We start from the raw sequence: 13,350 nt of genomic DNA, 5'->3' as shown, positions 1-13,350 counted from the left end.
TCGCACGCTGAAACATTGTTCCCTACTCCACATAATTCCTGTGTGTGCACACAGGCCAGGGTGGGAACAGACCTCTAACACACACTGTTTGGGCAGCGAGTCAAAATAGGCGGGGAGGCTGACGTAGAGAAAAAAAATCTACAATTTTCACACATCAAATAGGTTGAATGAAAGTGGACATAGACCAACAATTAGAAAAATATTCCTTGAGGTTAATTTTACTGGACTGAGTGAACAAGTTTAGAGGGTCCAATTTAATGAAATACAGATGTAGTAAAAAATGAAAATAAAGAACATGGTATAGTGCAGATCATCAGGTTTTTCAATATGGATACAGATTCCCATTATATATATGTAAATTAAAAAAAAATTCCCCTCTCACCCTCCGTGGGTGGTCTCTTTCATCCTCTGAGCTCGGGTCCTCTACCAGAGGCCTGGGAGCTTGAGGGTTCTGCGCAGTATCTTAGCTGTGCCTAGAACTGCACATTTCTGGACTGAGATGTCTGATGTTGTTCCTGGGATCTGTTTGAGCCACTGCTCCAGTTTGGGGGTGACTGCCCCGAGGGCCCCGATGACCACAGGCACCACTGTGGTCTTCACCTTCCAGGCCTTCTCCAGTTCCTCTCTGAGGCCCTGGTATTTCTCCAGTTTCTCATGCTCCTTTTTCCTGATGTTGTGGTCACTTGGTATTGCTACATCCACCACAACGGCTTTCCTCTGTTCTTTATCCACCACCACAATGTCCGGTTGGTTCGACATTACCATCTTGTCTGTCTGGATCTGGAAGTCCCACAGGATCTTAGCTCGGTCATTCTCCACCACCTTTGGGGGTGTCCCCCATTTTGACCTCGGGGCTTCCAGTCCATATTCTGCACAGATGTTCCTGTACACTATGCCCGCCACTTGGTTATGTCGTTCCATGTACGCTTTCCCTGCCAGCATCTTGCACCCTGCTGTTATGTGCTGGACTGTCTCAGAGGCCTCCTTGCACAACCTACACCTTGGGTCTTGTCTGGTGTGGTAGATCTGAGCTTCTATTGCTCTGGTGTTTAGGGCCTGTTCCTGGGCGGCCAGGATGAGGGCCTCCGTGCTGTCCTTGAGTCCAGCTTTCTCCAGCCATTGGTAGGATTTCCTGATATCAGCCACTTCAGTTATTTGTCGGTGGTACATCCCATGTAGGGGCTTGTCTTCCCATGATGGTTCCTCCAGCACCTCGTCCTCTGTTCCCCATTGCCTGAGACATTCGCTGAGCACATCGTCCGTTGAGGCTTTGTCCTTGATGTATTTATGGATCTTAGATGTTTCATCCTGGACAGTGGCTCTCACACTCACTAGTCCTCTGCCTCCTTCCTTACGGCTCGTGTACAGTCTCAGGGTGCTGGATTTGGGGTGGAACCCTCCATGCATGGTTAGTAGCTTCCGAGTCTTAACATCCGTGGCCTTCATCTCTTCCATTGGCCAGCTAATTATTCCGGCAGGGTATCTGATTACTGGTAAGGCATAGCTGTTTATTGCACGGATCTTGTTCTTGCCATTGAGCTGGCTTCTCAGGACTTGCCTTATTCGTTGGAGGTATTTGGCTGTGGCTCCTTTCCTTGTGACCTCATCGAGGTTGCCATTTGCTTGTGGTATTCCCAGGTACTTGTAGCTGTGCTCTATGTCTGCTATCGTTCCCTCTGGGAGTGAGACCCCTTCTGTGCGGACGACCTTCCCTCTCTTTGTAACCATCCGGCCACACTTCTCTAGTCCGAATGACATCCCAATGTCAGTGCTGTAGATCCTGGTGGTGTGGATCAGTGAGTCGATGTCTCGCTCGCTCTTGGCGTACAGCTTGATGTCATCCATGTAGAGGAGGTGACTGATTGTGGCCCCATTCTTAAGTCGGTATCCGTAGCCAGTCTTGTTGATGATTTGGCTGAGGGGGTTCAGGCCTATGCAGAACAGCAGTGGGGACAGAGCATCTCCTTGGTATATGCCACATTTGATGGACACTTGTGCAAGCGGTTTGCAGTTGGCTTCAAGGGTGGTTTTCCACAGCCCCATCGAGTTTGCAATGAAGGCTCTTAGAGTCCTATTGATGTTGTACATCTCTAAGCATTCAATGATCCAGGTGTGTGGCATTGAGTCATAGGCTTTCTTGTAATCAATCCAAGCGGTGCACAGGTTGGTGTGTCGGGTTTTGCAGTCTCGGGCGACTGTGTGGTCTACAAGGAGTTGGTGTTTGGCTCCTCTACTATTTATGCCGATGCCCTTCTGTGCCGTGCTCATGTATTTATCCATGTGTCCGCTTATCTTAGCCGCTATGATGCCTGACATGAGCTTCCATGTTGTAGAGAGACAGGTTATTGGCCGATAGTTGGATGGGACTGAACCCTTTGAGGGATCCTTCTGGATCAGGATTGTGCGCCCTTCACTTAACCATTCAGGGTGAGTCCCATTCTGTAGCAGCTGGTTCAGTTGAGCTGCCAGTCGCTCATGGAGGGCAGTGAGTTTCTTTAGCCAGTAGGCATGGATCATGTCAGGCCCTGGTGCTGTCCAGTTTTTCATACCCGAGACTCTTTCTTGGACATCTGCCACAGTGATGGTTACCGGGGCTTGTTCAGGGAGGTTGCTGTGGTCCTCTCGTAGAGAGGTTAGCCACTGTGCCTTGCTGTTGTGGGACGCCTCCCTTTCCCATATGCCTTTCCAGTATTGTTCAGTCTCCAGCCTTGGTGGGTCTGTTCTGTTGTTAGTACCCTGCCATTGAGAGTACACTTTAGCTGGTTGGGTGGAGAAGAGCCGGTTGATCCTCCTGGCTTCATTCTCTCTTGTGTATCTCTTTAGGCGGCTGGCCAAGGCTTGGAGCCTTTGTTTGGCAGTTTCGAGTGCTTCAGGTATGGGCATCTGGCTGTACTTCTTGGGTACTGATCTTTTCATTGCACCCCTTAGGAGCTCTGACAGCTGGCTCACTTCCCTCCTTGTTATCTTGATCTTAGCCTCTAACCGTCTTTTCCATGATGGATATTGGGTCTCATGGTTGCTCTTATAGCCGAGCATTTCAAGGATCACTGATGCTGAGTTGTATATCAGCTCATTGGTTTCTGTTATGGTGTTGGTAGGGATTGTTCTCAATGCTGCATTCACATCTTCAATGAGACTTTCTGATGGTACTTCACTCAGCCGTTGTAATTGGCGTCGGGGTTGCCTGGTGTTCATTCGGGCCACGATTCTCTCTCTCAGGTCAGTTGCTGTCTCGTTCAGCTTTGATAGTTCGTTCATTACTGGGGCTGCATACCCAGTCTCGGGGTGGGGAGTAGTTAACTCCCCCCTGACCTTACCTTTGGGCTCCTCCCTTATGCCGTAGCATTTGTGTTGTACCTCGTCAATCTCAAGTTGTGATAGCAGTTGCCGTTTGCGGATGTTGGAGCACTGAGCTACTAGTTGTTTGGCAGTCATTGTAGACTGTGGGTGTCGAAGTAACCATTCCACCCTCAGTCTTTGCATGTAACCCCTCTGACTAGGGTTACTTGAGTAGTAGCATTCCAACAGATCCATGTTTTCGTCTCTCGCCCATTTCCGTCTTGTTCCAGTAGCCCATTTTTCATCAAGGTGCTCTGGTTCCCCAGCACCTGACGCAGACCTTGTTTGGCCGGGCGACGTCTGAGCCGGCATGTCATGCTTATCAGTGTCTCTCATTGTATGAGGTAGGCTATATAGCTCCAAGGGTCTTGCCTAGGGACCCACACTGCATAGCTCAATTGCACTGTTGTAACTTGCCCCAACCTGGATTCGAACCCCGGTCTCCCAGGTGGTAGACTGGTGTCTTACCCACTGAGCTATACAGTCAGCTCAAAATTATATATATAATTTATATATATATATATAAATTATATATATAATTATATATATAATTTATATAAATTATATATATATATATATATATATATATATATATATATATATATATATTTTTTTTTTTTTTTTTTGGGCACCTCTACTTAAAACTGACAGATTTTTTAACCTTGAAAATAAAATGCTAAATTATGTTAATTAAAGCTGGAAGAGAGTAAATAATCGAAAGCAGATTGACTAAACAAAAAGGAGTCAGGAAGAAGAGTCATGAGGTTAATAAGGAAAAATATTGAGCTTAAATAGCACCCACAAGCAATAAAATGTGATTTTAAGGGTCTGTGGCTTCTATTCAGTTTTATTTTTATCTTTTGTAAAATTTATATTAAAATATTCCTTGTATCAAGTCTTTAGAGACCTTAGAGAATAAAAAGACCTTGTCAAAGTTTTCAGTCCTTCCTCAGCAAGTTGCTGTTAGTTTTCCATCTTAGATGTATGCCGATAGAACATGTTTGTATCAGAATATCTACGTTTGGTGCAGACGCTTACCTCAGCTGGTGCTCCCGCAGGTTGGACAGAGCCTCCATCCCATGCAGATACGAGTAAACGATCTCCAGGTCCTGAGGAAGAGGAGCAGAAGGTCAGTCGGACATAGATCCGTGCCAACTTAATCATAAGAGTTGTAAAAAGTTAATAAATCATTTGTTGAAGCTCTGTTTAGATGTTCTTGTGTAAATTATTCATCATTATAACTGATTATATCATTAATAGTTTCAGAAATAATTTTCTGGCATCCCTGAACTGAAATTAAACCCATTTTTTCTCAATAAATTTCATCTGTGATTATTAACATTATTCTTGTTAAATGAGTGTCGCAACAAATTGACGCATTTGAGCTTTGGTGAATTATAATTATGCATTCGCTTCAACAGTTATAATGCTGCTAGTTCATGCTGCAGAACATAAACTGACTGTGGGATGACGGAAAACTCTTAACAAGCACGGCTTCATTGACTTGTGAGTCTGAACGTTGGAATAGACGGCAATAAAGCAGCAGCAGAGAGGGGAAGAAATAAAATAAAGATCCACGGCTCAACTATAAACTCTATTCAATTACTTCATCAAGTGACCCAGTGAGTAACTCTGGGATGGTCTGGCCGCTGTCCAAGTCTGAGGTGAAACAAAGTGGCCCTCTCCCAGAGCTGGCAGACAGCACAGCCACCCCACTGTCTGCCGCTGCACACTGGGCCACAGACCTCCAGGCCCTGAGTCTGGGCTGGAGCCGCACGACTGGTGGAAGCTACTGGGAGGCCTTTGTAGGCAGAAAACTGGAGGTAGATGTGGCGACGGCAGAGCGGCGGGACAACAGAGAACTTGTCCTGAGAGCCGGCCAGACGTCCGCATCAAGCCACACTGAACGCACAGTTTGTCTCTGGGTTAAGTGTCTCACAGCAGCAATCCTGGAATTATTGAACATTTTGTGACATGGAGACAACTGTCAGAGTTCATGGTGTGTGTGAGAGGACTGTCAATGTTGTATTCCTTCATGGAAAAAAGAATGAATAAAAGAAGACAGAAGAACTGGAAGACAATCACTTTTTAGAAAGATAAAATGAAGAAAACTTTTGACCTGGAAGGCTGCAGACAGTATAAAGTGTGACCAAAATAGCTCAAATCCAGGTTATTTTCTACCTTCAAATCAAAACCAGTCAGGAAAAGCTTCAGAATATGGTTTCTTTTTAATCTCTCTTATGAATGAGTATCGCTAGCAGCCATTTTGATCTTTTGTTGTTGAAGGAAATGAATCAACAGTGCAACTAGGCATGGGATGGTGCTGGGAGATATGGAGGACAAATCCTGCTAAAATTAGCATTAAATAGAAATAAATACATGGTTTGATTAAGTAATTTATGTATCAAATATTGCATTAAAAAATAAATAAAAACAAGGACTTTTCCCAACTTATTTTATTATAAAGTGTAATATAAATTACTATTTCTCATTTTCAACAGGATTGATTTAGAATTGATTTTCTATTTTATGCCCAATCTTATTGATTTATTAGTTTCTTTTTTTTTTAACTTTATATTATTCTTTAATGCATTTCTTTTTATATACTGTTACAACTATTAATGAGATCCTATTAATGACACACTGCTGCAGCACACTGCAGGTCAGCTGGGTGAAAGAGATCCTACAATTGTCTATCTCCTGTAAACAGATAGTTCCTCTCATCACCCTTATAAAGACAACAGTTTTAAAAACTACAGTTAGCAAGCTACAAGGACAATGTATGTTATAAAGCTAGAAAGTATGACTTTGTGTGTGTCCCCCCCCATTTTCCCCAGTTTATTAAACTTTTGTTACAATAGCAGGAGAAGTTCATTTAAGAAGCTCACAATACAAATACAAAATAGCTTCTCTTGGTTTCAGTGGCTATAAAATGATGAAAGGTAAACATATTTAAAATGTCAGGTAAATAACATGCATTTAGTGTCTATTACATGGTAATTCACAGATAAATTAGTACTGATGAAGACTTTCTAACCAAGCTCTCCCTCAGGATCGCTGACCTCTGTGCAACACACCGAGGCTCTGTTAGCTTAAGGAGCTACGTAAACACACAGCCCTCCACCACGCTGTAACTCACTTGTCACCATATGTGATTGTGCATGGAATGAAGTTATTAAGAAAGACACAAAGAATGACAGGAGAAAAAAAGAAAAACATAATTAAATAAAAAATGTTCTAGAGGAAAAGAAAACTGAAAAAACTAAAACCAAAACAAGAAAAACAAAAATAGGAAATTACATTAAATGTAACAACGACGAAGGCAACAACATCTGTAAGGATCACCTAAGAAGGACTATAACAAACTTACTGTCTCCAGAAAACAATAAATAAGCCTCACAAATAACAATTATAACTGTAACAATCAAGGTTGTAATAATGTTGCCACACTAGACTTAATGTTTTATTTCAAAACATTTAATTTTAATGTTGTTAAATGGCAACATTAAAACAAAATGTTGCCATTATGTTTTAAATAGTTAGATCATACTCATTTTAGTTTGGAAGTTTTATTTTCAGTTATATTGTGAGAATGTCATCCCATTCCTGATTCTACCTTTGATTTAACAATAAATAATAGTCACACAGATTAATTATGCAATAACATTAAAATGTTGTAAAGTATTAAAATACTTGTAAAAATAGAGGTCAGTTTGGATGCACATAGAGGTTAGCGTTGCCATGGAGATGGTTTCTGTAAACTCACACAGTGATATCCTGAGTAACAAGATTTCAATGTTCAAAAGGTCTGAAGAGCAGCTACTGTTAGAGGACCAGCAGGGGTTATTTGAAGACAACTACTGCCACCCACTGGACGACAAAAGAACAGCGGTATAAACCACTGAATTCAAAAGCAGCATGGCCATTTTGTCAATTTTTAAGCTGATTATACATTCAAACAATACTCCATCTTTAAAAAATATGTTTAATTATTATGAATACACATGATTTTCAGATGTTTTCAGATCAAGAACATTTATTTAAAGACAATTATTTTGTTTTCTGGACCTTTGAAAACTACAAAGCCAAAGTTTTGCAATAAAAAACAAAAGTTGGAGCTATAAAATGTTTATTTTTGTTAATTTGCTCTTTTATTGTTTGTGAGGCTGAGAAAGAGAACACGTCATTGGTTAGTTTATAATTTAAAAAGCAATAGTTTAAGAGGCTGTTTTTTTAGAGCATTAAAATCTTTTTACAAGAATAAATATAATCTATGTAGAAAGTCTGGAGTGTTTGTCAGCAAGAATCTTTCCTACCATTATGTCTGCATTGTTTTGATTATTTTTTTATATTAACCACTGACTATGAGGCAGCTTGGTGGCCCAGTGCTCTAAAGCCAGAACCACATAACTGCAACAGAACCACGTCTTCTTCTTCTTGCCGGCTAACCACAAGAACCATCAGCCAGGAATTTAGCTGCATATTAGTTTCCTCATTTGCTGTGATTTAAAAATACGCTCATATAGAAACCAAAAGATTTTCCACAGATTTTCTTTTAGCTCTTTCAGAAACCAGTGACTATAAACATCTAAAAACAATGAGCGTGTATAAATAACTTCATGTAAGGAGATGAGTGTTTCCTAAGACGGCAGGGATTTAAGCTAACCTTCTTAAGCACTAGCAGAGAGACGCCTACAGGTGGCAGTGTGTGCAGGCCTGTTTCTGCCTCCAGATTGACATCACATTGAATAAAGCAGCACCACTGAGGCGCTGCCTCACACAGAGAAATATGCAGAACCATCAATTGTGGCTTCACTCGCAAATATTTCAGACTGACTCTATGGAAAGAACGTAAAGGACCCCATGTTTTCCTCTCCCCTGACCTTACATTTTCCGGTCTCTAATACCCGTCTCCTGCATATAGGGCAAACAGAACCAGAAATTACATGGAGAAAAAAGATGAAAGTTGTAGGGGAAAAAAAAAATTCTGAGAAGTTTATTCAAAATTAAGAGGCTCCAGCTGTTTTAAAAGCTACATTTCTTTCAGCGTTTAGTTAGGACCAGTGGAGGAGGCAGTCTGGTGCCCATGTTCGATGTTTGAAAGCAAGATCAAGAAGAAGAAAGAGCGCTGGGCTGATGAAAGCTGCTTTCAGCTGCATTTCTGCTCTTTGTCTGTTATGGAGAAAAAAAGCAAATCCCAGTCTATACCAGTAACAACAATCTAATCCTTCTCCATTCTGCCGATAAACTAATCCTTGTAGGAACACAGGTGGCCCCCACAGGAGGAGAAACATACCCAGACGCTGATCTAGGAAAAACCCAAAAGGGTTTTTTTTAAACTGGTTTCAGTCCTGACGTAGCGTTGACACACTGGCAACCGGACCTCTGCAAATAGTGATTTCCTTGATGCAACTGAATCTTGCACCTTCCTTTGTAAAGGCAGATGACAGGAGAGCAATGCAGCCAGACAAGTAAAGGCATTTCCTTTCCAGGACAGGAATTAAACAATGGCAGGCCTTGTATGCCCTGTTTGGGTCCTGCAAACACAGGGAGCAGGCCATCCGTGGTTTCCCACCCCTTATGTTGGGCCCCCCCGGAGTGGGAGAGGCAGTGTCCGGCCTACTGCCAGCCGATTGGGTGGCAGAGCACTCAGCAGAGAACAGGAAGTCAAGGAAGTGATTGTGGATTTATCAGGACGCAGTAAGTTTAGTCTTACTAGGCAACTGAAACAAAACAGAAAAGCTAAGTTTGACTTCTTGTCAGACAGGAGGAAAAAACCTTAAGGTACCAACTAACATTAAGGCCATTATTACTGATAGTTAAACACTAAAGATCATTTTTGTCCCTTACTACTTCCTTTACATTGGCATGAACGAACCATTTTTTCTTAATGTTATCAAAACCGTAGCATATCAGTTCATGTTTTTTTGTAGTTTGTTAGTAAATAATAAAGCTGTCATGAAACTGATAAAACCTTGAAAATTTTAATTTAATTGTAATACTTCCTACATCTTTTATTACTACTTTTTTCCCTTCTATTTTGGTTCTTTCCATTCCCATTTGGGTCAATTGAGTCATAATTTGAGACAGGCTGAGGCTCCTGGACAAATTAAGATAAAGTATTCTCCTACTAACAGATATTAATTATTATAGTAACAAAAAAAATGAAAAGATAGAAAAGAAATGAAAAAGGAGAAAATGAAAAAAGGAAGATAATAAGGAGGAAAAAAGAAAAAGCATGCAAAATGTATGGCATGACAAAAGAAAGAAAAACCCTTAATACACTGGCTGATTGTTTAAATCAATAAACATGCCTTTTTAGCTCTACTGTCACATTATAAAAAAACGAAAAAGCAGAGGAACCTAAATCTTAACGCAGCAGTCAATGTCACGCCACTATTTGTATTCATTAATTTAACAGCTCTGGGTCAGGCCCAACAGCAGCTTATCGCCTAACGCCACGGTATCTGTGTGCCAGATAGTGGGATTTTCTCAGGTCGGACCCCTTTTCACCGCAGCACAAACGGTCAATGCATTTATTCATTTGGCTTCTGGCTGAGAGCAGATAGCAGCGCTCTGTGTCCATCCATCAGCAGCTTCAGACAAGCATCAAAGGGAAAGGGGCTGGAGCGTTTCAGAGACAATGGGACACTGTGGGAGAGATTAAAGACCCAGGTAGGGAAGTGAAGGACGTTTCGGATCTTATCAGACGGATCTGCAGGGAAATAGCATTTGTATGTTGAATCTGAAAGAAAAGCTACTTGTTTTTTTATTTTTTTTTATGTAAAAAAAATATATAAAGGCTATTTAGACGAGTTGAGTTCTGATATTTGAACCCACTTGCAGAACAGCAGATACACATGGAGTCTATTACTGAATGGGTCAGCAAATTGCATGTACAGGTTTTATGTTTGCAATTTACAATCATGTTTGCATGACAAATTAATGGCCGACCGATAAAAATCAGACATGATTGGTGTGTTTGTGCGCCACTGGCCACCCGGGGCCACCAAGCAGAGTGAATCAACGGCCATGTCTTCTTTACTGATAACATTAACATCCAGCTGGAGGTATTAAAGCCCACAGCGGGGAAGGTGACCACAATCACATCCTGGTTTCTGGCCAACTGGGCTGCAGAACCTCTGACTCACCCTGACCTGTAACATGTCAGTGTTTTTATTAGAGCATAGCTCTATTCCCATATTCTCCAGTCACTTTCTTACAGATTGATAAAAGAAAAATACATTTATCACATCTCTGGTCTGATGGTGTGTCTATGACAGGTTTTTGGTCATGGAGAAGTGCAGCAGGTCTTCTGAGCAGAAAGAAGCTATTTTGTGGCCTTACTGTGAGTTCTGATGTTTTATTTATTGATTCCTGTGATGGTGTTGCAATAGAAACTGTAGATGTTTCATCATCACATTTCCATGACAAACAGCCCGTTTGAGTTTATTCACTAAATGCAAGTTCTCTTATGAGCTCCTCCACACTTTCTGTAAAATATTAGTTGGAACAAAGTCAAGCAAAATTGATTGATTATAGTTGCATTAATTATTTTCTTTATTATTTATTCAGCAGGAAAAGTTTTCAATGTGAGAAGTTAAAACATGACATGAAATTTACTCCAGATGTCAACAAGAACTGAAATGGTCAACAAAAAAAATAGTTTCAATCTGGGTTGTGAAACAAATAAAATGTCTTGGAGGATAGGTACTGAGAAAATGCAGAAAAGAAGAAAAGGGGGTTGTAAAGAAAAACTGAAACTCACTGATTAATCACAGTGACTCATTTCAAATGTTTATATTGAGGAATAAGGCTTGGAGCTTGAAAACCTAAAATACAGCTTCTTGCCAAATTTGAGTATAAATTAGAACCAGAATAACCAGGAATTAGCAGATGTCTTTTGTTCCATTAAGACAAAAAAACTGGTGTCTATGCACAATACTCCACTGCTTAAGAGAAGCATGGAGAAGTTTGTTTAAGGATTGTCGGAAAAGGTCTAGACAAGACAATTCAATTCAGGAAAAAAACGTCTAGCCAAAATGCAACTCTTTAAATATTATTGCCCACAAAAACATCAAACATAACTTGAAGTAGAGAGGTGGGAATATAATGGGTAGGCTGTTTTTCAACATATGGTATGTAGGGTTCACTTAGCTGAAGGAAGAGTCGACAGGAGAAATGTACCAAAACATTCCTGGTAAGAATTTGAAGATGAAACCAGTGGGGATTTTTCAGCCAAGAAAACTGTCAGCTGATTTCAAGAAACAAAAAAAAGAGTCAGTAGAAGCACTCAGTAAGTCATAACCTTATCAACTGAAGATCAAGAGCGCATAGAAATCGACCACAAGATTTAAAGACAGCTTGTGGGGAACAATGGACCAAAATCACAAGAGCTGTCTTATTTCTACTTAAATTATTCATAATAGACAAAAAAACAAAAGACAGATGGGGAGACAAGGTACTGACATCATTAGTAGCTCCATAGCACCACCCAGCAAATGAGAGGAGGGTGTTTGAAAGAGTTTTCCCTCTGAAAAGCAGTCGGTCCTCAGAGTGAAACAACTAATTCAAGAACCAGAAAACCTGTTCTTTCTTTCCTATTGAACAGAAACAAAGCTTCTCTTTGCTCTGAGAAGATGACTGAAAAACTGAAAAAGATGGCAGTAGGCAAAACATTCCAAAAGAAAGGACAGCATTGTGCCTGAGATTAAGCAACCCTGGATTAAACTGGGATCATCAGGCTGCAGGAGTTTTTAATGTACGGCAAGCTGCAGACAAACTGCATTTTCCTTCAATTTAGCTCATTAAAACGTCCCACCATTGACCATTCTTCCAACCTCCAGTCCCGAGAGGCAAAGTGGGAATGGCAAATCCAATCTCATTGCTTTTGCAGAGAGGATTTACTGTTCTCTTTGAGAAAACAGCTACAAAAAGTACAAATTAATCGGCCTCCACTTGAGCGCAGGAACGACCCAGTTTTACAACAACTGCTCGTTTGTCACTGCAGGGTCAGCTTTTCCTCCATCCTCTTGTTCTCTCAACTGTACTGAGGGCCAAAGCAAGGTTGCAATCAAACAACATACCACAGGAATGTATTATTTATGTTAAAAACACCTCATTTAAGAAAAGAGTGGCCTTTTTATTTTAACAAAAACATGGGCATAAAGATGATGCCTATAATTTGTTAATGCTCGTAAATTATTCCAACATAATACAGTGATCCACAGCGTTTAAAGGTCCTGTGGATTACTCTGTAGCCTTTCTATTCTGGTTCCCCGCCCTCGCTGAGAGAGCCACCAGCATTCCTGGATCCAGTTACCGGGACATCTCAGCGTCCGTCTTATGTATCAGCCCGGAGTGAGGCTTGAATTCCTCATATGTCACTGGCAAATCCCTGAGTACTCTACTGACTGCTACGCAAATGCACGGCATGCCAAAACATTTTCACTGACCAATCAGGCAAGAGCCACTTCAGATAACTAATATTACGGAGTTTAATTTGACCACTTTCATCTGTAGTGACAGTTTATTCTGTCTGCCAAGTCATGGTTAGTTCAATGACTTAGCATTGGACTAAGTCATCAAACTAACCATTGACCAGTGGCCGATTTTCAAACCTTTGTGGAGGAGGATAAGATCATGTAAAAGATCAGTTTCAAGGCTGATCACCAATATCAAGAAAATCGGGGCTGTTAATGTAAATTATCATAAAACAGAACAATGAAATGCAATATTTTATACCTTTTCAAAATATAACATACCTAAAAAAACAAACAGCCTTACAATACAAAATTCCTCTATGAATTGACACTACTTATTTAATGGTTATAGCTGAAGCTTTTCCATATAAATCTCAACAATTTCTTCATCACATTATATAAGGTTTTACAGCGCCTGCTCTACCCATTTCTGTGCACTACTGGTCAGCTGGCTGAAAGAGGGCTAGTACCCTCCTTCCCAAATTTACAAAAAAAAAACAAAAAGGCAAATTTAGAGATTTGGAAATAT

The 13,350-nt window shown here is 40.8% G+C and overlaps 1 protein-coding gene across 6 annotated transcripts in view; it reads right to left on the bottom strand.

The window, feature by feature from the left end:
• Nucleotides 1–13,350, bottom strand: part of rapgef2b (Rap guanine nucleotide exchange factor 2b) — a 103,155-nt gene that overhangs the window by 69,514 nt on the left and 20,291 nt on the right. For all 6 annotated transcript variants that reach the window (XM_088009362.1, XM_088009366.1, XM_088009363.1 and 3 more), the window contains exon 2: nt 4,378–4,448. In XM_088009362.1, the coding sequence (XP_087865488.1) occupies nt 4,378–4,448 (71 nt within the window). The remainder of the gene's footprint in view (nt 1–4,377; nt 4,449–13,350) is intronic.

Source organism: Poecilia mexicana, unplaced genomic scaffold (assembly GCF_051168715.1).
Source record: "Poecilia mexicana isolate PSO_F unplaced genomic scaffold, ASM5116871v1 scaffold_10, whole genome shotgun sequence".
Taxonomy (NCBI): domain Eukaryota; kingdom Metazoa; phylum Chordata; class Actinopteri; order Cyprinodontiformes; family Poeciliidae; genus Poecilia; species Poecilia mexicana.
This window is presented reverse-complemented; position numbering and strand designations above follow the sequence as displayed.